Source organism: Macaca nemestrina, chromosome 10, assembly GCF_043159975.1.
Source record: "Macaca nemestrina isolate mMacNem1 chromosome 10, mMacNem.hap1, whole genome shotgun sequence".
Lineage (NCBI taxonomy): Eukaryota > Metazoa > Chordata > Mammalia > Primates > Cercopithecidae > Macaca > Macaca nemestrina.
Genome location: NC_092134.1, coordinates 76,456,977 through 76,481,412, shown reverse-complemented (window position 1 = coordinate 76,481,412; position 24,436 = coordinate 76,456,977). Strand labels below are relative to the sequence as shown.

Below are 24,436 nucleotides of genomic sequence, written 5' to 3'. Positions count from 1 at the left end.
GTGCTAGGATTACAGGCATCAGCCAACATGCCAGGCCTCATTGCGTGTTTTGAATTCAGTGGCCCAGCAACATCTGACCTCAGTCTCTGCTTCTACAATAAACACTGGTTTGTTAAACAACATGGGGCTTCTTAAAGGCTCCATATCCTAGATTTTTATCCTGAGGAAAGAAAAACGAGAAACCTGGGGAGTTACCTCCCAACTACAATTTGTGCTGAGTTCAAAAATCTGTTCCCCTTTCCCCTAATGCTTTCTGTGTTGAGTCCACACTTGTGACATCATCAGAAAACTGAAGACACTGAGGATGAGGACCAGGTCATTCAAGGGAATTTCTGTCCGGCACACAGCAGGGGCTCAAAAAAGGTAGTGAAAATATGAAAGATGAGTCCAGCAGTAACTCTCACTCCCTGTCACTGGAGGAGTGTGTGCGTTGGGATATGGTGGGGGACCTGAGGGATGGCACAGGGAAAGTGCAACGACTTTAAAGTGAGGGTCGGGCACCAAGGGCCACAGAGAGCGCACAAGTGAGGGGAGGAAGCTTCAGTTGCCCCAGGGAGGGGATCTGGGGCCTGCCTGTCAATACAGCTGTTGAGGTCACCTTGCTGGCTTGTCCTTGGGTCTGTTTCTGTGACCCCAGGCTACTACAGAACTCCTGGAAAGAAAACAATTGCCCCTCACCTTGGTGGCAAGAAGGGACGGGAGAGGGCAGGGATAGTCCAACTTCTCTCTTCAAATTCATTCTCAGGTCAGCCTCTCATCCCCTGATGTTCAGGAAGGCACCTGCCTCTTCCTGCCACTGCTCCCCAAGGTCATACAAATCCAGGGAACGGGCATCTTCAGGAGTGAAAGTGTAAAAACTCTGATATCCGCTTGTGTAAGTCACTCCATTCCTCCCTCCCAGCAGCTTGGGGGTTCCCATCCCCATTTCCCTCTGTCCCCTTTCTTTGCCTCTAAGATCAGACTTCCCCGTTGGGATCTTGTTCTCCTTCTAGCAGAGAATTCCAATATTAGGAGGACATCTAATCCTGCTCACTCTTTTCTGCCTTTGACTTATAGTCCTAGAGATGCTGACAGTGACCTGGTTTTCTGGATGGAGTGATTCTAGGTACTGAGCAAAGGAGGGAACGCAGGCTCAGAGAGGGATTGCAATCTCGTGTGTCTGGTATCCAAGAGGAGCTTCATAAGAACATTCAAATCACTGCACATGGGTGAAACTATCAACTTTTCAACATCAAAAGAGTCAAAGGAAGTCCATGCTTTCCAGATAAATAGAAAACTTGTTTATTTGCCCTCTGTACAGATCCCTACTGAGACCACCACCTCTCAGCCACTGCTGCTGGGATGACTACTGAAGCCTACAGGGCTGCATAATGGTTGCGCTCCAGGTTCCAACACCCCATGTACAGGGATCTTCAACGAAGGGGTGCTCTCATGTCCGCCAGGCCATTTCCACCCCATGGCCCAGACTGGCCCAGAATTAACACACAGCCTGATAAGGAAGCAGGAGGTAATGGCATAGGCTGAGGCTCCTTCCACCTGCTCACACCCACCCCAGTTGTTGCCTAAGGATGGCACAAGAGACTTGCACATTGGAGTGGACACCCAAGGTGACAATGCACCCAGGAGCCCTACTTGGTCCCTGCTTCTCAGCTGCATAACTTGAACTTTCCTACCAACATCTCCAGAGAGCAGAATTATCTCCTAGAAGAATCATGGCCAGGAGGTAATGAAGGAGGTGAGATCGGTGCCCTACTGACCTGACATCTCCCTCCCTCCACTTTATTTCTCTCCCAAGGATACACCACCCCTCATAGCACACCCCAAATCCATGCAACCATGCACCCGAGGCTTGGCTTCATAGAGCCTTGGCCGGGTTTGCAGAATCCCAGTAGATAATGGCATCCACCAGGAAGGTGGGCATGTAGCTCATGGGGAGGTAGAGAAGCTTAGCATCCCAGCCGGCTGAGTAGTGAGTGCGGGGGTGGCAGGCAATCAGCGCATGCTCCATGCAGTTGGTCACCAAGGAGAGATCCTGTGTGTACTTCTGTTCCAATTGTTCAGCAAATTTCTTATCTGTTAAACATGAGAAATGATCCATGTGTATTTCCACCTGTAACCACTCCTGCTTTGGATTCAACTTAGAGTGGAAAGGGTCTAAAAACTCATGCCACCCCACAACCCCCAGTCAAGCAATGCCCCAAGTCTCTTTTATCCAAATTCCCTGAGTTGGAGCCCATCCATGGGAAAGTAACAAGTGTTCCACACTAAGTCATGTTTCTCTCTTCGGGAATATCTGGACTGCATAAATGATGGTCTCCACCCACAGTAGAAGTCTCAACACATAAAAAAGAGCTGTCTCTCACGCCAGCTTATCAGTCACCAATGTCTTCCCTTTCTGGCTTCACTTTGCTCCTCAATAATGATGGGTTCAGATAGACACTGGTCCCAAGTTCTGAGAAGCCTGGACACTTGCTTTTATGACCAGTTGACCACACAGCACCCATCATGGAAATGGGGCTAAAGGTCTCCACTTTGTGGGGAAGGGAGAGCCTGGAGATCAAACTCTAATGACCTTCAGACACCAACGGTAGACCAGGGATTCCACACGAGGGTTTGCTTCTCTCCCTACTGTCCACAGTTTACTCACAGACTGCAAGAATCTTCTCGCTGCAGACCTCCTTGACTTCTGGACTGGACTGGTCCCAAATCTCCAGGAAGCTCTTTAAGAATCTCTCCTTACTGGTCAAAGCAGTCTTGAAATAGCCAGGCTCAATCATAGCCACCTTCACCCCAAAGTAGGAGAGTTCCCTCCTGCAAGAAAGAGAAGCAGAGGGGAAAGACTTCAGGGGTTATGGAAGGTAAAACACAAACAATAAAAATAAAACTATGACAGCACAACATACGAGGACAACGGGTGAGATAGAAAGCTTGGAATATTTAATTTCCAGCAATCAAGGGGTCATAATGATGATGGTGGTGCTGCCTTTGTATGGGGGTTCGATATTTCACATACCTGAACTTACTAGCTCTAAATCCTACCAATTCCAAAGCAAGGCAGCACCTTAGTGCTGTCTCCTCCTATGTCCTTCACATCCAATGGATCACCAGAATTCCCACATTTTGCCTCCTCTCCAGTCCTCAGTCCCCTCCCTCCTTTTCCTGCCCCAGGAATCTCCCTGGCCTCTGAGCTGGGTGATGGCAGCTGTCCTCTAAGAAGCATCTGTCTTCAGTCTGGCTCCCCACTTTCAGCCACTGGGCTTCCTGCAGTCAGTGGGTGTCTAGAAGCTGATTAGACCAAGGAGCAAATCCCTTTTTTGGGGGGTTCCACTCCCAACAGCATAAAGCACAGCTCCTGTTCAGGACCCACAGGCCATCAAGGAGCCCACCTATGCCCACCTGCCCAGCATCCCCCACCAGGCCTGGCCTTGACCTTCACCACAAGAGGACTCTGCAGTACATGCAGGTCACTAATGCTCACCCTGGGCCTGGGCTGATGGCATTCCTTCATCCAGGATCCCTTCACAGCCTTCCTTACCAGGCTGCCAGGTGGAGTTCTCAATCCCCAGCTCAGACAGAATCTCCACGACTCTCCCCAACTCAGGTGGGTACCATGGCCAGCAAGGTTGACTTGGTAACCAACCTTATAAGCGTTGGCAGTTGATTCTAGATCTCTTGTCCCTCTCTCAGGTATCAAGTTTCAGGTCACAGACAAAACCTTGTTGTTGATTAAGGACGAATTTTTGTCCACTTAGACGAGGGCCTAAAGCGTCTGTTGTGTGGACTCAAGATGCTCTACCCATTGTCAAAGGGGCTCTGGACATGAATTCTGCTAGGAAAGGCCATCTTCTGCATGCTGTCTTTGGGCTCCAGAGAGCCACGAAGGAATGGCCTCAGCGCTTGAAGCATTTCTCTCCCTAGAGAGGAAGAGCCCCAAAGCCAGGCACCCATCTCCTGGTGTGGAAATATCTTTCCCTGTTTCTGACTCAGTGAGTGCTCCTGCATCTGCATGAGCATGTGTGTCTCTGTGGCACTAAGGCATGCCCCAGCTTTACAAGTATTTCAGATTCCAGGTAGGAGGGGTCGGGGTCCATCTACTACAGCAAGAGAGGGGTGTGAGCAAGCCACATGCCCATTGTCAGCTGCCGGGAAAGCCTCCTTGGCCAGGGGACCAACACACACTGTTGTACTGATCTTTCTCTGCTCCTTCCCTAGGGTGCAAAGCATTCTTCCATCCAGTGCTGACTGCCTGGCCTGCCTTTGTGGCTCCAATACCAAGGTGCAATGGGAAGAAGTGTTTAGGGTCCTTCCCTGGGATTAGTCATTGATACACAGTATTCTCCTGTCCTGGGCTTGGGCACCTCAGTACTGTGTTCCTCTTGGCAGGATCAGAAGCCAAAGGTCCAGGTCCAATTCTGCCTCTGGCAGTTTCTGACCAGGAGATCCATCTAGGGAAGAGGTATCATTCAAGAAACTCTCTGACCTGAGGCCCCTCCTGCCACCCAGCACTCAGGAAGGTGCTTCCCAGTGAATGGCCAGCCCAATCCACAAAGCGGAAGATGAGGGTGCCGCACATGAAGACAGAGAGGGATCTCATGAAAGGGCCTTACAGGCTGGGATTCAAGGAACTCCCTGGAAAAGACTTCCCCACAAACACAGGAGCAGGAAGACTAGGGCGGGCCCCGTCCCAGACCCATACCTGAGGGAGTCAGAGAAGGCTTCCACGCCATACTTGGAGATGCAATAGCCTCCACCAAAAAGTGACACCCGGCCACAGATACTGGAGACGTTGACCACACGGCCCCTGGCCTTCCTCACTAAGGGCAGCAGGCTCAGAGTCACGTCGATCACCCCCAACAAGTTCACGTCCAGTACAGTCACAAAGTCCTGCTTGGTCAGCAACTCATTGGGGGCCGCAGGCAAGGAGATGCCAGCATTATTCACCAGGCCCCAGAGTCCTGGGACAGTGGGAAGATGAGAGAGCATCACTGTGTTGTGCCTGTGCAGGTGGACAGTTAGGATGCAACTCACATCCCAATAAAGTGAAGGCAGAATGACAGGTGTGGGATGGGAAGGAGGGTAAAACAAGCACCACAGTATCTGCAGGGGTGGGGGCTGGACATTCAGCAGCTGGTGGGCCACAGAACCCAGTTCTTTCTTCATTTACTCTTCAGGGCCCAGTCCACTGCCTGAAAGACAATAAGCTATTATCCCTATGTAAGGATTGCATGAAATCATGTTAAAGAACTATTGTCCATGTCTGGAAACATGAAGACCAATGTTTGGTTAGTTAAACATGAATGCTGTCGATGTTATAGACATTCACCTGCATTTTCAGGTATGCTAACAGCTTATATAGTGAGTGTTCCGCAACCATCTGTTCATGGAATAAGAGACATGAGAGGGGGAGAGTGAGGGAGAGAGGAAAGACAGAAAAAGACAGACCTGAAATCCTAGGCTTGGGGGAACTTGGAGAACATCCTGTGTTTGATCTCAGGGCACTGGTCTTGAAACATCCTGCATCAATATCCAGTAACATTTTTATAGAAAGCACTGGGGAATTCCAATGCACAGGCTTTGGGAAGAAGGCGAGGTTGCATCACCCCACTCAGTACACAGACTCCACCCTCTGCCCCAGAAAATGTCACCCTCTCCTCCTACTGCATCAGAAGCCCACTCTTCATCCTTCCATCAGTCCCAAGTTCACTCAGCTCTGGGAAAATCTCTCTGGAAGATGCAAATACACAATCCCCAAGACTTCAAGTCAATAGAGTTTTCAACCCACAGAACCAGGGGGCAGGAGCACAGGGTCCCTTGAGTCCGGGCAGGAGTGGCAGTTGTTGATCTGGAAGGGTTGGCCTAGGCATAAGAATCCATCCCCTGCTCAATAACAGGCCCTGCCCTGATGCAAATGCAGATTCCTCCACCCAGACATCTCAGTTTTAAGAATCCAATCAATACTCACACTTACAGAGATGCTGGCCAATAAAAGTCCACCAAGATGACATTTATGATGATAAAAAGCAGGAAGGAATTTCATATTCAACCACTCAGTATGGATTACATAGGTAAGGCTATTGGAAGTATACAGTACTCTAAATAATTAAATACAATTTTATAAAAACAGTCATTATGGTCAGAAAATGTTCATCTTCTCCAGAGAACTAAGAACAAAATATAAAATCCTAAATATATATAATTGTAAAAAGGACTTCCATGTGGATGACAATTTCAGGGAAACTTTTGTTTTCATTTTTTTTTTAAAATTAATTTATTATTATTATACTTTAAGTTGTAGGGTACATGTGCATAACGTGCAGGTTTGTTACATATGTATACTTGTGCCATGTTGGTGTGCTGCACCCATCAACTCGTCATTTACATCAGGTATAACTCCCAATGCAATCCGTCCCCCCTCCCCCCTCCCCATGATAGGCCCTTGTGTGTGATGTTCCCCTTCCTGAGTCCAAGTGATCTCATTGTTCAGTTCCCACCTATGAGTGAGAACATGCGGTGTTTGGTTTTCTGTTCTTGTGATAGTTTGCTAAGAATGATGGTTTCCAGCTGCATCCATGTCCCTACAAAGGACACAAACTCATCCTTTTTGATGGCTGCATAGTATTCCATGGTGTATATGTGCCACATTTTCTTAATCCAGTCTGTCACTGATGGACATTTGGGTTGATTCCAAGGCTTTGCTATTGTGAATAGTGCTGCAATAAACATACGTGTGCATGTGTCTTTATAGCAGCATAATTTATAATCCTTTGGGTATATACCCAGTAATGGGATGGCTGGGTCATATGGTACATCTAGTTCTAGATCCTTGAGGAATCGCCATACTGTTTTCCATAATGGTTGAACTAGTTTACAATCCCACCAACAGTGTAAAAGTGTTCATATTTCTCCACATCCTCTCCAGCACCTGTTGTTTCCTGACTTTTTAATGATCGCCATTCTAACTGGTGTGAGATGGTATCTCATTGTGGTTTTGATTTGCATTTCTCTGATGGCCAGTGATGATGAGCATTTTTTCATGTGTCTATTGGCTGTATGAATGTCTTCTTTTGAGAAATGTCTGTTCATATCCTTTGCCCACTTTTTGATGGGGTTGTTTGTTTTTTTCTTGTAAATTTGTTTGAGTTCTTTGTAGGTTCTGGATATTAGCCCTTTGTCAGATGAGTAGATTGCAAAAATTTTCTCCCATTCTGTAGGTTGCCTGTTCACTCTGATGGTAGTTTCTTTTGCTGTGCAGAAGCTCTTTAGTTTAATGAGATCCCATTTGTCAATTTTGGCTTTTGCTGCCGTTGCTTTTGGTGTTTTAGACATGAAGTCTTTGCCCATGCCTATGTCCTGAATGGTACTACCTAGGTTTTCCTCTAGGATTTTTATGGTATTAGGTCTAACATTTAAGTCTCTAATCCATCTTGAATTAATTTTCGTATAAGGAGTAAGGAAAGGATCCAGTTTCAGCTTTCTACTTATGGCTAGCCAATTTTCCCAGCATCATTTATTAAATAGGGAATCCTTTCCCCATTTCTTGTTTCTCTCAGGTTTGTCAAAGATCAGATGGCTGTAGATGTGTGGTATTATTTCTGAGGACTCTGTTCTGTTCCATTGGTCTATATCTCTGTTTTGGTACCAGTACCATGCTGTTTTGGTTAGCGTAGCCTTGTAGTATAGTTTGAAGTCAGGTAGCGTGATGCCTCCAGCTTTGTTCTTTTGACTTAGGATTGTCTTGGAGATGCGGGCTCTTTTTTGGTTCCATATGAACTTTAAAGCAGTTTTTTCCAATTCTGTGAAGAAACTCATTGGTAGCTTGATGGGGATGGCATTGAATCTATAAATTACCTTGGGCAGTATGGCCATTTTCACGATATTGATTCTTCCTATCCATGAACATGGTATGTTCTTCCATTTGTTTGTGTCCTCTTTGATTTCACTGAGCAGTGGTTTGTAGTTCTCCTTGAAGAGGTCCTTTACATCCCTTGTAAGTTGGATTCCTAGGTATTTTATTCTCTTTGAAGCAATTGTGAATGGAAGTTCATTCATGATTTGGCTCTCTGTTTGTCTGTTACTGATGTATAAGAATGCTTGTGATTTTTGCACATTAATTTTGTATCCTGAGACTGCTGAAGTTGCTTATCAGCTTAAGGAGATTTTGGGCTGAGACAATGGGGTTTTCTAAATATACAATCATGTCATCTGCAAACAGGGACAGTTTGACTTCTTCTTTTCCTAACTGAATACCCTTGATTTCTTTCTCTTGCCTAATTGCCCTAGCCAGAACTTCCAGCACCATGTTGAATAGGAGTGGTGAGAGAGGGCATCCCTGTCTTATGCCAGTTTTCAAAGGGAATTTTTCCAGTTTTTGCCCATTCAGTATGATATTGGCTGTGGGTTTGTCATAAATAGCTCTTATTATTTTGAGGTACGTTCCATCAATACCGAATTTATTGAGCGTTTTTAGCATGAAGGGCTGTTGAATTTTGTCAAAAGCCTTTTCTGCATCTATTGAGATAATCATGTGGTTCTTGTCTTTGGTTCTGTTTATATGCTGGATTATGTTTATTGATTTGCGAATGTTGAACCAGCCTTGCATCCCAGGGATGAAGCCCACTTGATCATGGTGGATAAGCTTTATGATGTGTTGCTGAATCCGGTTTGCCAGTATTTTATTGAGGATTTTTGCATCGATGTTCATCAGGGATATTGGTCTAAAATTCTCTTTTTTTGTTGTGTCTCTGCCAGGCTTTGGTATCAGGATGATGTTGGCCTCATAAAATGAGTTAGGGAGGATTCCCTCTTTTTCTATTGATTGGAATAGTTTCAGAAGGAATGGTACCAACTCCTCCTTGTACCTCTGGTAGAATTCAGCTGTGAATCCATCTGGTCCTGGACTTTTTTTGGTTGGTAGGCTATTAATTATTGCCTCAATTTCAGAGCCTACTATTGGTCTATTCAGGGATTCAACTTCTTCCTGGTTTAGTCTTGGAAGAGTGTAAGTGTCCAGGAAATTATCCATTTCTTCTAGATTTTCCAGTTTATTTGCGTAGAGGTGTTTATAGTATTCTCTGATGGTAGTTTGTATTTCTGTGGGATCGGTGGTGATATCCCCTTTATCATTTTTAATTGCGTGGATTTGATTCTTCTCTCTTTTCTTCTTTATTAGTCTTGCTAGTGGTCTGTCAATTTTGTTGATCTTTTCAAAAAACCAACTCCTGGATTCATTGATTTTTTGGAGAGTTTTTTGTGTCTCTATCTCCTTCAGTTCTGCTCTGATCTTAGTTATTTCTTGCCTTCTGCTAGCTTTCGAATGTGTTTGCTCTTGCTTCTCTAGTTCTTTTAATTGTGATGTTAGAGTGTCAATTTTAGATCTTTCCTGCTTTCTCTTGTGGGCATTTAGTGCTATAAATTTCCCTCTACACACTGCTTTAAATGTGTCCCAGAGATTCTGGTATGTTGTATCTTTGTTCTCATTGGTTTCAAAGAACATCTTTATTTCTGCCTTCATTTCATTATGTACCCAGTAGTCATTCAGGAGCAGGTTGTTCAGTTTCCATGTAGTTGAGTGGTTTTGAGTGAGTTTCTTAGTCCTGAGTTCTAGTTTGATTGCACTGTGGTCTGAGAGACAGTTTGTTATAATTTCTGTTCTTGTACATTTGCTGAGGAGTGCTTTACTTCCAATTACATGGTCGATTTTGGAGTAAGTACGATGTGGTGCTGAGAAGAATGTATATTCTGTTGATTTGGGGTGGAGAGTTCTATAGATGTCTATTAGGTCTGCTTGCTGCAGAGATGAGTTCAATTCCTGGATATCCTTGTTAACTTTCTGTCTCATTGATCTGTCTAATGTTGACAGTGGAGTGTTGAAGTCTCCCATTATTATTGTATGGGAGTCTAAGTCTCTTTGTAAGTCTCTAAGGACTTGCTTTATGAATCTGGGTGCTCCTGTATTGGGTGCATATATATTTAGGATAGTTAGCTCTTCCTGTTGAATTGATCCCTTTACCATTATGTAATGGCCTTCTTTGTCTCTTTTGATCTTTGATGGTTTAAAGTCTGTTTTATCAGAGACTAGTATTGCAACCCCCGCTTTTTTTTGTTCTCCATTTGCTTGGTAAATCTTCCTCCATCCCTTTATTTTGAGCCTATGTATGTCTCTGCGTGTGAGATGGGTCTCCTGAATACAGCAGACTGATGGGTCTTGACTCTTTATCCAGTTTGCCAGTCTGTGTCTTTTAATTGGAGCATTTAGTCCATTTACATTTAAGGTTAAGATTGTTATGTGTGAACTTGAGCCTGCCATTATGATATTAACTGGTTATTTTGCTCATTAGTTAATGCAGTTTCTTCCTAGCCTCGATGGTCTTTACATTTTGGCATGTTTTTGCAATGGCTGGTACCGGTTGTTCCTTTCCATGTTTAGTGCTTCCTTCAGGGTCTCTTGTAAGGCAGGCCTAGTGGTGACAAAATCTCTAAGTATTTGCTTATCTGTAAAGGATTTTATTTCTCCTTCACTTATGAAACTTAGTTTGGCTGGATATGAAATTCTGGGTTTAAAATTCTTTTCTTTAAGAATGTTGAATATTGGCCCCCACTCTCTTCTGGCTTGGAGAGTTTCTGCCGAGAGATCTGCTGTTAGTCTGATGGGCTTCCCTTTGTGGGTAACCCGACCTTTCTCTCTGGCTGCCCTTAAGATTTTTTCCTTCATTTCAACTTTGGTGAATCTGGCAATTATGTGTCTTGGAGTTGCTCTTCTCGAGGAGTATCTTTGTGGCGTTCTCTGTATTTCCTGGATTTGAATGTTGGCCTGCCCTACTAGGTTGGGGAAGTTCTCCTGGATGATATCCTGAAGAGTGTTTTCCAACTTGGTTCCATTTTCCCCCTCACTTTCAGGCACCCCAATCAGACGTAGATTTGGTCTTTTTACATAATCCCATACTTCTTACAGGCTTTGTTCATTTCTTTTTCTTCTTTTTTCTTTTGGTTTCTCTTCTCGCTTCATTTCATTCATTTGATCCTCAATCACAGATACTCTTTCTTCCAGTTGATCGAGTCGGTTACTGAAGCTTGTGCATTTGTCACGTATTTCTCGTGTCATGGTTTTCATCTCTTTCATTTCGTTTATGACCTTCTCTGCATTAATTACTCTAGCCATCAATTCTTCCACTTTTTTTTCAAGATTTTTAGTTTCTTTGCGCTGGGTACGTAATTCCTCCTTTAGCTCTGAGAAGTTTGATGGACTGAAGCCTTCTTCTCTCATCTCGTCAAAGTCATTCTCTGTCCAGCTTTGATCCGTTGCTGGCAATGAGCTGCGCTCCTTTGCCGGGGGAGATGCGCTCTTATTTTTTGAATTTCCAGCTTTTCTGCCCTGCTTTTTCCCCATCTTTGTGGTTTTATCTGCCTCTGGTCTTGATGATGGTGATGTACTGATGGGGTTTTGGTGTAGGTGTCCTTTCTGCTTGATAGTTTTCCTTCTAACAGTCAGGACCCTCAGCTGTAGGTCTGTTGGAGATTGCTTGAGGTCCACTCCAGACCCTGTTTGCCTGGGTATCAGCAGCAGAGGCTGCAGAAGATAGAATATTTCTGAACAGCGAGTGTACCTGTCTGATTCTTGCTTTGGAAGCTTCCTCTCAGGGGTGTACTCCACCCTGTGAGGTGTGGGGTGTCAGACTGCCCCTAGTGGGGGATGTCTCCCAGTTAGGCTACTCAGGGGTCAGGGACCCACTTGAGCAGGGAGTCTGTCCCTTCTCAGATCTCAACCTCCGTGTTGGGGGATCCACTGCTCTCTTCAAAGCTGTCAGACAGAGTCGTTTGCGTCTGCAGAGGTTTCGGCTGTGTTTGTTATTGCCCTGTCCCCAGAGGTGGAGTCTACAGAGACAGGCAGGTTTCCTTGAGCTGCTGTGAGCTCCACCCAGTTCGAGCTTCCCAGCAGCTTTGTTTACCTACTTAAGCCTCAGCAATGGCGGGCGCCCCTCCCCCAGCCTCGCTGCTGCCTTGCCGGTAGATCACAGACTGCTGTGCTAGCAATGAGGGAGGCTCCGTGGGTGTGGGACCCTCCCGGCCAGGTGTGGGATATGATCTCCTGGTGAGCCTGTTTGCTTAAAGCGCAGTATTGGGGTGGGAGTTACCCGATTTTCCAGGTGTTGTGTGTCTCAGTTCCCCTGGCTAGGAAAAGGGATTCCCTTCCCCCTTGTGCTTCCCAGGTGAGGCAATGCCTCGCCCTGCTTCAGCTCTCGCTGGTCGGGCTGCAGCAGCTGACCAGCACCGATCGTCCAGCACTCCCCAGTGAGATGAACCCAGTACCTCAGTTGAAAATGCAGAAATCACCGGTCTTCTGTGTCGCTCGCGCTGGGAGTTGGAGACTGGAGCTGTTCCTATTCGGCCATCTTGCTCCGCCCCTTGTTTTCATTTTTATTCTTTTCAGTATTTTCTACAAAAGTCATATTCTGTATTTATTGTTACAATAAATCCATGTTTCTTTCTTCCCCTGTAATAAGACAGATGAATTAGTGTAGTGAAAAGAAGAAAGAAAGAAAAAGTAATCCCTTACTAGTTCTGCCTTCCTTAAGCAGTCTTTATGCTGATACCCTCCCCTGAAGATGGAGATGGTTGTAGCTCTTGGCGGATGCTGATAGGCCCTAGCAAGAACAAGGTAAAGTGCTGGGAACACAAGCCTGGCTCCAGCACAGCTACAGCCTCCGTGCACCCTTGCAGCCCCCTGCTCCCTTCTCAACCATGCTCCAGCAAGTCTCCAGATCTCTAACCCAGGCTCTCAGCATCAAACAATCCATGACTTCTGCTTAGACAGGAGGGAGAGGATAGAGAGGAATTCTGGAGAGAAAATCTCATTAGGGCAAACTCTCCCCAAGACTATACACCTCCAGTGTTGGGATAGGTTAAGGATTGGAAAGAGATGGGGCTCAGGCCAGCCTGATTAGTGAGAAATACTAGAAAGCTACTGTCACTTCAACCTGGAAAGACACTGTAGAAATCTTCCCAGGGAGCAGACAGGAGGTGGTCCCTTCAAACAGAGGGAAGACACAGACAGACTTGAGAAATCTGGGTGGTTACCTCTTTCCCCTACGTGTTCCTTCACCCACTGGGCGGCTGCAGCAACACTCTCTGTCTTGGTGACATCCAGGGTCACCATCTCCAGCCTGTCTGAAGTCTGGCCCCTCAGCTGCTCAGCTCCTTTCTCTGTCAGACACGCAGCCAGCACCCGCAAGCCTCGTGCGTCCAGCTGTCTGGCCAGCAGTTTCCCGAAGCTAGAGTCACAGCCTGTGATGAACACATACTTATCTCTCAGGTGGCTCAGCACCTGCCTCTCCCGGTACCAATGCAGAAGGTAGTACAGGCCCACGAAAACTGCCAGGTAGAGCCACATGGCTTTGCAGAGGACAGACATGGACAGGCTGTGGGGGAACCCAGAGTCTGGCCTCTGTTGACACAGGAGGCTTTAAGAACACAGAGGGCTGTGGTAGGCAGGGAAGCCCTCAGGCATTTTGGCTAGGAATCCTCATTTCCTCCCTGATGACTGTCTTTCTACAACATATTTATTCTGGCCCCACCTCTCTGCTCTTCGAACTGCTTTTGCAGTACTCATGCACACCTTTGCACACCCCAAGTCCTGCCCAGTAGGAAGATATTATCACTTGGCAATGCGTCCCTAGTCTCCTGATTTCTCTCTGCCTTGCTGTACCCACTACACGCATGCTGTGTCCATGAAGAGTGGGCAGGAACAGGTTCCCTCCTGCTATAATAGTTTTTCAGGGCAGAAGGATTGCAGGATCCCACAGGTGGAATCCAACCTCAGAGGTGAAGAAAGCAGGGAGGGGAAGGGCGAATAGGAAGAGTTCCAGTCTGCAGCTCCCAGCGTGATCAATGCAGAAGATGGATGATTTCCGCATTTCCACCTAGGTACCTGGTTCATCTCATTGGGACAGTAGGTGCAGCCCATGGAGGGCAAGCTGAAGCAGGGTGGGGCATTGCCTCACCTGGGAAGTGTAAGGGGTCTGGGGATTTCCCTTGCCTAGCCAAGGGAAGGCGTGACAGACTGTATCTGGAAAAACGGGACACTCCTGCTCAAATACTGTACTTTTCCAACTGTCCTAGCAAATGGAACACCAGGAGATTGTATCCCATGCCTGGCTCAGCATGTCCCATGCCCGGCTCAGCGTGTCCCACACCCATGGAGCCTTGCTCACTGCTAGTACAGCAGTCTGAGATTGATCTGTGAGGCAGCAGCCCAGCAGGAGGATGGCTGTCCACTGTTGCTGAGGCTTGAGTAGGGAAACAAAGCGGCCAGGAAGCTCGAACTGCATGGAGCCCACCACAGCCACAAGGCTTGCTGCCTCTATAGACTCCATCTCTGGGGGCAGGGCACAGCTGAACGAAAGGCAGCAAAAGCATCTACAGACTTAAACATCCCTGTCTGACAGCCTTCGCAGCCTCCATGATCGTGATGGTCCCCCGGTCCCACTTCTCTCTTTCAAACTGTCTTTTCTCAATCCTTTGACTCCATCACACTTTGTCACCCCCATGACCTGGTGTTGGGTCTGGCAACCCCAACATTTCTGGCACCCAACGTGGGGCAACAAAGACCCTGGTGAAAGAACACCAGAGCATGTGAAAGCGAAGGATTCATCATCAAAGGACACCAAGGACGTCTAAAAGAAGCTTGGCAGTAAAACTGAGCGCTCGGAAGAACCAGGGTAACAATGGGACAAAGTGAAAGCAGACATTCTGCTTATTTAAATTTCTTAAAGGATTTATTATGGAGAGGGGGAGTGAAAGTTAGTACTCAGAATTTGTTTTCACTCTTTAGTGCAGTAAAGCAGTTTTTCCCATGGTTCCCAGAACAAGGGACTATGGAGTTGGATGAATGGGAGAGAATTGGCAGAGCTTTTTAAAAAGTATATAAAGGGTAGAACAATTCCTCCTGCTTCCAAGATGGCCAAATAGGAACAGCACCAGTCTGCAGCTCCCAGCATGAGTGACCCAGAAGATGGGGCCAGTCAGACAGTGGCTGCAGCCCACGGAGCAGAGTGGGGCATCGCCTCACCTGGGAAGCACAAGAGATCAGGGAATTCCCTTTCCTAGCACAGGCAAACCATGACAGATGGTACCTGGAAAATCGGGACACTCCCACCCTAACACTGCGCTTTTCCAACGGCCTTAGCAAATGGCACACCAGGAGATTATATCCCGTGCCTGGCTCAGAGGGTCCCACGTCTACGGAGCCTTGCTCACTGCTAGCACTGCAGTCTGAGATCAAACTGCAAGGTGGCAGCGAGGCTAGGGGAGGGGCATCCCCCATTGCTGAGGCTTGAGTAGGTAAACAAAGCGGCCAAGAAGCTTGAACTGGGTGGAGCCCACCACAGCTCAAGGAGGCCTGCTGCCTCTGTAGACTCCACCTCTGGGGGCAGGGCATAGCTGAACAAAATGCAACAGAAACTGCTGCAGACTTAAACATCCCTGTCTGACAGCTTTGAAGACAGCAGTGGTTCTCCCAGCATGGAGATCTGAGAACGGACAGACCGCCTCCTCAAGTGGGTCCCTGACCCCCAAGTAGCCTAACTGGGAGAAACCTCCCAGTAGGGGCCGACTGACACCTCACACAGCTGGGTGCCCCTCTGAGACAAAGCTTCCAGAGGTGGATCAGGCAGCAACATTTGCCGTTCTGCAATATTTTCTATTCTGCAGCCTCCGCTGGTGATACCCAGGAAAAGAGGGTCTGGAGTGGACCTTCATCAAACTCCAAAGACCTGCAGCTGAGGGACCTGTTAGAAGGAAAACTAACAAACAGAAAGGAACAGCATCAACATCAACAAAAAGGGCATCCACACCAAAACCCCATCTGTAGGTCACCAACATCAAAGACCAAAGGGAGATAAAACCACAAAGATAGGGAGAAACCAGAGTAGAAAAGCTGAAAATTCTAAAAACCAGAGTGCCTCTTCTCCTCCAAAGGATTGCAGCTCCTCACCAGCAATGGAACAAAGCTGGATGGAGAATGACTTTGATGAGCTGGCAGAAGTAGGCTTTGGAAGGTCAGTAGTAGCAAACTTCTCTGAGCTGAAAGAGGACATTGGAACCGATGACAAGGAAGCTAACAATCTTCAAAAAAGACTAGACGAATGGCTAACTAGAATAAACAATGTAGATAAGTCCTTAAATGACCTGATGGATCTGAAAACCATGGCATGAGAACTACGTGATGCATGCACAAGCTTCAATAGCTGATTTGATCAAGTGGAAGAAAGAATATCAGTGATCCCAAAGCCTCCAAAAAATATGGAACTATGTGAAAAGACAAAACCTACATTGATTGGTGTACCTGAAAGTGACAGGGAGAATGAAACCAAGTTGGAAAACACTCTTCAGGTATTATCCAGGAGAACTTCCCAAATCTAGCAAGGCAGGCCAACATCCAAATTCGGGAAATACACAGAACACCACAAAGATACTCCTCAAGAAGAGGAACCCGAAGACACATAATTGTCTTATTCACCAAAGTTGAAATGAAGGAAAAAAATGTTAAGGGCAGCCACAGAGAAAGGTGGGGTTACCCACAAAGGGAAGCCCATCAGACTAAGAGTGGATCTCTCAGCAGAAACTCTACAAGCCAGAAGACAGTGGGGACCAATATTCAACATTTGTAAAGAAAAGAATTTTCAACCCAGAATTTCATATCCACCCAAAGTAAGCTTCATAAGTGAAGGAGAAATAAAATCCTTTACAGACAAACTAATGCTGAGAGATTTTGTCACAAGCAGGCTTGCCTTACAAGAACTCCTGAAGGAAGCACTAAATATGGAAAGACACAACCTGTACCAGCCACTGCAAAAACATGCCAAATTGTAAAGACCATCGATGCTACGAAAAAACTGCATCAACTAATGGGCAAAATAACCAGCTAACATCATAATGACAGCATCAAATTCACACATAACAATATTAACCTTAAATGTAAATGGGCAAAATGTTCCAATTAAAAGACATGGACTGGCAAATTAGATAAAGAGTCAAGACCCATCAGTATGCTGTATTCAGGAGACCCATCTGACATGCAGAGACACACATAGGCTCAAAATAAAGGGATGGAAGAAGATCTAGCAAGCAAATAGAAAGAAAAAAAAAAGCAAGGATTGCAATCCTATTCTCTGATAAAACAGATTTTAAACCAACAAAGATCAAAAGAGACAAAGAAGGCTAATTACATAATGGTAAAGGGATCAATTCAACAAGAAGTGCTACCTATCCTAAATATACATGCACCCAAAACAGGAGCATCCAGATTCATAAAGCAAGTCCTTAGAGACCTACAAAGAGAATTAGACTCCCCAATAATAATGGGAGACTTTAACACCCCACTGTCAATATTAGATCAATGAGACAGAAGGTTAACAAGGATATCCAGGACTTGAACTCAGCTCTGCACCAAGGCAACCTAATAGATGTCTACAGAACTCTCCACCCCAAATCAACAGAATATACATTTTCAGCACGACATCACACTTATTCCAAAATTGACCACATAGTTGGAAGTAAGGTACTCCTCAGCAAATGTAAAAGAACAGAAATCACAACAAACTGTCTCTCAGACAACATTGAAATCAAATTAGAACTCAGAACTAAGAAACTCACTCAAAACCACACAACGACATGGAAACTGAACAACCTGCTCCTGAATGACTACTAGGTAAATAATGAAATGAAGGCAGAAATAAAGATGTTCTTTGAAACCAATGAGAACAAAGATACAACGTATAAGAATCTCTGGGACACATTAACAGCAGTGTGTAGAGGGAAATTTATAGCACTAAATGTCCACAAGAAAAAGCAGGAAAGATCTAATATTGACACCCTAACATCACAATTAAAAGAACTAGAGAAGTAAGAACAAACACATTCAAAAGCTAGCAGAAGGCAAGAAATAACTAAGAGTAGAACTGAAGGAGATAGAGAGACAAAAAAAAAAAAAAAAAAAACCTTCAAAAAGTCAATGGATCCAGGAGCTTGTTTTTTGAAAAGATGAACAAAATTGATAGACCACTAGCAAGACTAATAAAGAAAAGAGAGAAGAATCAAATCAATGCAATAAAAAACGATAAAGGGGATATCACCACTAATCCCACAGAAATACAAACTACCATCAGAGAATACTATAAACAACTCCATGCAAATAAACTAAAACATCTAGAAGAAATGAATAAATTGCTGGACACATGCACCCTCCCAAGACTAAACCAGGAAGAAATGGAATCTCCAAATAGACCAATAACAGGCTCTGAAATAGAGGCGATAATTAATAGCCTATCAACCAAAAAAGTCCAGGACCAGATGGATTCACAGCCAAATTCTACCAGAGGTACAAAGAGGAGCTGCTGGTCCCATTCCTTCTGAAATTATTCCAATCAATAGAAAAAGAGGGAATCCTCCCTAACTCATTTTATGAGGCCAGCATCATCCTGATACCAAACCCTGGCAGAGACACAACAAAAAAAGATAATTTTAGACCAATATCCCTGATGAACATCGATGTGAAAATCCTCAATAAAATATTGGCAAACCAAATCCAACAGCACGTCAAAAAGCTTATCCACCACGACCAAGTTGGCTTCATCCCTGGGATGCAAGGCTGGTTCAACATAAGCAAATCAATAAATGTAATCCCTCACATAAACAGAACCAACGACAAAAACCACATGATTATCTCAATAGATGGAGAAAAGGCCTTCAATAAAATTCAACAGCCCTTCATGGTAAAAACTCTCAATAAACTAGGTATCAACAGAACGTATCTCAAAATAATAAGAGCTATTTATGAAAAATCCACAGCCAATATCATACTGAATGGGCAAAAACTGGAAGCATTCCCTTTAAAACTTGGTACAAGACAGGATGCCATCTCTCACCTCTCCTATTCAACATAGTGTTGGAAGTTCTGGCCAGGGCAATCAGGCAAGAGAAAAAAATAAAGGGTATTCAATTAGGAAAAGAGGAAGTCAAATTGTCCCTGTTTGCAGATGACATGATTGTATATTTAGAAAACTCCATCGTCAGCCCAAAACCTCCTTAAGCTGATAAGCAACTTCAGCAAAGTCTCAGGATACAAAATCAGTGTGCAAAAATCACAAGCATTACTATACACCAATAACGGACAGAGAGCCAAATCATGAGTGAACTGCCATTGACAATTGTTACAAAGAGAATAAAATACCTAGAAATCCAACTTACAAGGAATGTGAAGGACCTCTTCAAGGAGAACTACAAACCACTTCTCCATGAAATAAAAGAGAACACAAACAAAAGGAAGAACATTCCGTGGTCATGGATAGGAAAAATCAATATAATGAAAATAGCCATACTGCCCAAGGTAATTTATAGATTGTCAAGCTACCAATGACTTTCTTCACAGAATTGGAAAAAACTGCTTTAACATTCATATGGAACCAAAAAAAGAGCCTGCATTGCAGTGACAATCCTAAGCAAAAAGAACAAAGCTGGAGGCATCATGCTACCTGACTTCAAACTATCCTACAAGCCTACAGTAACCCAAACAGCATGGTACTGGTACCAAAACAGATATATAGACCAATGGAACAGAATAGAGGCCTCAGAAATAATACCACACATCTACAACCATCTGGTCTTTGACAAACCTGACAAAAACAAGAAATGGGAAAGGATTCCCTATTTAGTAAATGGTGCTGGGAAAACTGGCTAGCCATACGTAGAAAGCTGAAACTGGATTCCTTCCTTACACCTTATACAAAAATTAATTCAAGATGGATTAAAGACTTAAATGTTAGACCTAAAACCATAAAAATCCTACAAGAAAATCTAGGCAATACCATTCAGGACATAGGCATGGGCAAAGACTCCATGACTAAAACACCAAAAGCAATGGCAACAAAAGCCAAAATTGACAAATGGAATCTAATTAAACTAAAGAGCTTCTGCGCACAAAAGAAACTACCATCAGAGTGAACAGGCAACCTACAGAATGGGAGAAAATTTTTACAATCTACCCATCTGACAAAGGGCTAATATCCAGAATCTGCAAATAACTTAAACAAATTTACAAGAAAAAAAAACCAAAAAATCCCATCAAAAACTGGATGAAGGATATGAACAGACACTTCTCAAAAGAAGACATTTATGCAGCCAACAGACATATGAAAAAATGCTCATCATCACTGGCCATCAGAGAAATGCAAATCAAAACCACAATGAGATACCATCTCACACCAGTTAGAATGGCAATCATTAAAAAGTCAGGAAACAACAGGTGCTGGAGAGGATGTGGAGAAACAGGAACACTTTTACACTGTTGGTGGGACTGTAAACTAGTTCAACCATTATGGAAGACAATGGGTGATTCCTCAAGGATGTAGAACTAGAAATACCATTTGACCCAGCCATCACATTACTGGGTATATACCCAGTGGATTATAAATCATGCTGCTGTAAAGATACATGCATACGTATGTTTATTGTGGCACTATTCACAATAGCAAAGACTTGGAACCAACCCAAATGTCCATCAATGATAGACTGGATTAAGAAAATGTGGCACATATACACCATGGAATACTATGCAGCCATAAAAAAGGATGAGTTCATGTCCTTTGTAGAGATATGGATGAAGCTGGAAACCATCATTCTGAGCAAACTGTCACAAGGACAGAAAACCAAACACCACATGTTCTCACTCATAGGTGGGAATTGAACAATGAGAACACTTGGACACAGGATGGGGAACATCACACACCGGCGCCTGTCGTGGAGTGGGGGGAGGGGGAGGGATAGCATTAGGAGATATACCTAATGTAAATGATGAGTTAACCTGTGTAGCACACCAACATGGCACATGTATACATATGTAACAAACCTGCACGTTATGCACATGTACCCTAGAACTTAAAGTATAATAAAAAATAAAAATAAAAATAAAAAATATAAATTTTCTTAATTTCTTCATTGACCCACTGATCATTCAGAAGCATATTTTAAATTTTTTAATGTATTTGTTTAGTTTCCCAAATTCTTGTCATTTCTAGTTTTATTCTATTGTGGTCAGAGAAGATGCCTGATAGTATTTCAACTTTTTGAATATTTTAAGATTTGTATTATGATCTAACATGTGATCTATCACTGAGAATGACCCATGTGCTGAGTAAATGAATGTGCATTCTGCAGCCATTGGATGAAATGTTCTGTAAATATCTACTAGATTCACTTGGTCTACTGTGAAGATTAAGTCTGATGTTTCTTTGTTGATTTTTTTTGTCTGAAAGATCTGTCCAATGCTGAAAATGAAGTACAGAAGTCTCCAACTATTATTGCATTGAGGTTTATCTCTCTATTTAGCTATAATAATACTCTCTTTATATATATATGGGTACTCCTGTGTTGGGTGCATATATTACGTATTTAAAGTGGTTATTATATCCTCTTGCTGAACTGACCCCATTTACCATTATATAGCGACCTTCTTGGAAAGACCTTTTCTTCTTGTTTTTGTTTTGAAAACTATTTTATCTGTGATAAAACTTTTGCTCCTTTTTGGTTTACATCGGTATGAAGTATCTTTTTCCATCCCTTATTTTCAGTCCATGTGTGTCTTTATAGGTGAAGTGTGTCTCTGTAGGCAACAGGTCAATGGCTCTTGTTTTTTCATCCATTCAGCCAGTCTATGTTTTATGACGGGAGAGTTTAGTTTACATTCAATGTCATTATTGATAAGTAAGGACCTACTCCTACCATCTTGTTATTTGTCTTCTGGGTTTTTTATGACCTTCTTTACCTTCTTTCTTTCCTTCTTGTCTTCCTCTAGTGAAGATTTTCTCTAGAGATGTGATTTAATTTCTTGCTTTTTACTTGTTGTGTATCCATTGTATGTTTTTTGGTTTGAGGTAACCATGAGGCTTGCAAAGGCTATCTTATAACATATTATTTTAACCTGATAACAACTTAACACTATTTGAATAAACAAACAAGCACGAAGAAAATTAATAAAAACTCAACACCTTAACTTCATTCTCTGACTTTTCAACTTTTTATTGTTTCTATTTATATCATATGTACTATGTCTTAAAAGGTTGTTGTAGTTATTATTTTTGATCAGTTCATCATTTAGTCTTTCTAATTAGGATAAGAGTAGTTTACACAGCACACTTACAATGTTCCAATATTCTGTGTTTTTCTATGTACTTATGATTACCTGTGAGGTCTGTACCTTCAGGTATTATGTATTGCTCATTAATGTCCTTTACTTTCTGACTGAAGTATTCCCTTTAGCATTTCTTGTACAACAGGTCTGGTCTTGATGAAATCCCTCAGCTTTTGTTTGTCTGGGAAAGTCTTCCTTTTTCCTTTATGCTTGAAAGATATTTTCACCAGATATACTATTATCGGGTAAAAGTTTTTTCCTTTAGCACTTTAAATATATCAGGCCACTCTCTCCTGGCCTGGAAGGTTTCCACTGGAAAGTCTGTTGCCAGACATATTGGAGCTCCATTGTATGTCATTTATTTCTTTCCTCTTGCTGCTTTTAGGGTCCTTTCTTTACCCTTGACCTTTAGGATTTTGATTATTAAGTGCCTTGAGGTAGTCTTCTTTGGGTTAAATCTGCTTGGTGTTCCATTACTTTCTTGTACTTGGATATTAATATCTTTCTCTAGGTTTGGGAAGTCCTCTGTTATTATGCCTTTGAATAAACTTTCTACCCCTATCCCTTTCTCTACCTCCTCATTAAGGCCAATAACTCTTAGATTTGCCCTTTTAAGTTTATTTTCTAGATCCTGAGGGCATGCGCCATTGTTTTTTTTTTTTTCTTTTATTTCCTCCATATGTTTTCAACTGGCCTGACTTCAAGCTCACTAATTCTTTCTTCTGCTTGATCAATTCTGCTGTTAAAGAACTGTGATGTGAACAGACACTTATCAAAAGAAGACATTTATGCAGCCAACAGACACATGAAAACAGCTCATCATCACTGATCATTAGAGAAATGCAAATCAAAACCACAATGAGATACTATCTCACGCCAGTTAGAAAGGCGATCATTAAAAAGTCAGGAAACAACAGATGCTGGAGAGGATGTGGAGAAATAGGAATGCTTTTACACTGTTTGTGGGAATGTCAGTCAGTTCAACCATTGTAAAAGACAATGTGGCGATTCCTCAAGGATCTGGAATGAAAAATACCATTTGACTCTGCAATCCCATTACTGGGTATATACCCAAAGGATTATAAATCAGTCTACTACAAAGGCATGTGCACACGTATGTTTATTGCTGCACTATTTACAATAGCAAAGACTTGGAACCAATCCAAATGTCCATCAATGATAGACTGGATAAAGAAAACATGGCACATATACACCATGGAATACTATGCAGCCATAAAAAACGAATGAGTTCATGTCTTTTGCAGGGACATGGATGACCCTGGAAACCATCATTCTCAGCAAACTAACACAGGAACAGAAAACCAAACACCACATATTCTCACTCATAAGCGAGAGTTGAACAATTAGAACACATGGACACAGGGAGGGAAACATCACACATCATGGCCTGTCAGGGGGTTGGGGGCAAGGGGAGGGGAAGCATTAGGACAATACCTGATGCATGCGGGGCTTAAAACCTAGATGATGGGTTGATGTGTGCAGCAAACCACCATGGCACGTGTATACCTATGTAACAAACCTGCATGTTCTGCACATGTATCGCAGAACTTAAAGCAAAATAAAAAATAAAAATAAAAAAAGAACTCTGCTGCATTCTTGAATATGCCAATTGCATTTTTTTTTTTTTTTTTTTTTTTTTTTTTTTTTGAGATGGAGTCTCACTCTGTCGCCCAGGCTGGAGTGCAGTGGCCGGATCTCAGCTCACTGCAAGCTCCGCCCCCCCGGGTTCACGCCATTCTCCTGCCTCAGCCTCCCGAGTAGCTGGGACTATAGGCGCCCGCCACCTCGCCCGGCTAGTTTTTTGTATTTTTTAGTAGAGACAGGGTTTCACCGTGTTAGCCAGGATGGTCTCGATCTCCTGACCTCGTGATCCGCCCGTCTCGGCCTCCCAAAGTGCTGGGATTACAGGCGTGAGCCACTGCGACCGGCCAACCAATTGCATTTTTCAGCTCCAGAATTTTTGCTTGATTCTTTTTAATTATTTCAATCTCTTTGTTAAGTATATCTGATAGAATTCTAAATTTCTTCTCTGTGCTATCTTGAATTTCTTTGAGTTTCCTCAACACAGCTATTTTGAATTCTTTGTCTGAAAGGTCACATATTTGTTTCTCAGGATTGGTCCCTGGTCCCTTATTTAGTTCATTTGGTGAGGTCAAGTTTTCCTTCATGGTGTTGATGTTAGTAGATGTTCTTCAGTGTCTGGGAATTGAAGACTTATGTATTTATTGTAGTCTT

At 43.6% G+C, this 24,436-nt stretch overlaps 1 protein-coding gene across 1 annotated transcript; it reads right to left on the bottom strand.

Moving 5' to 3' along the window:
- Positions 1 to 1,722: 1,722 nt before the first annotated feature.
- LOC105474122 (retinol dehydrogenase 16) lies at positions 1,723 to 17,964 on the bottom strand. Its single transcript, XM_071071581.1, has 4 exons — positions 13,075 to 17,964; positions 4,697 to 4,955; positions 2,648 to 2,811; positions 1,723 to 2,073 (listed from the first exon to the last, which is right to left on the bottom strand). Exons 1-4 carry the CDS (start codon positions 13,406 to 13,408, stop codon positions 1,856 to 1,858), a joined length of 975 nt encoding a protein of 324 aa, XP_070927682.1. The 5' UTR covers positions 13,409 to 17,964; the 3' UTR covers positions 1,723 to 1,855.
- Between the last annotated feature and the right edge of the window lie 6,472 nt (positions 17,965 to 24,436).

Excerpts from the sequence above, each read along its gene's own strand:
- LOC105474122 (XM_071071581.1), bottom strand. The coding sequence starts at position 13,408 with ATGTCTGTCCTCTGCAAAGCCATGTGGCTCTACCTGGCAGTTTTCGTG. Across the intron at positions 4,956-13,074 it reads GGAACACGTAGGGGAAAGAG|GACTCTGGGGCCTGGTGAAT; the intron begins GTAACCACCCAG and ends CCACTGTCCCAG. Across the intron at positions 2,074-2,647 it reads CGAGAAGATTCTTGCAGTCT|ATAAGAAATTTGCTGAACAA; the intron begins GTGAGTAAACTG and ends CATGTTTAACAG.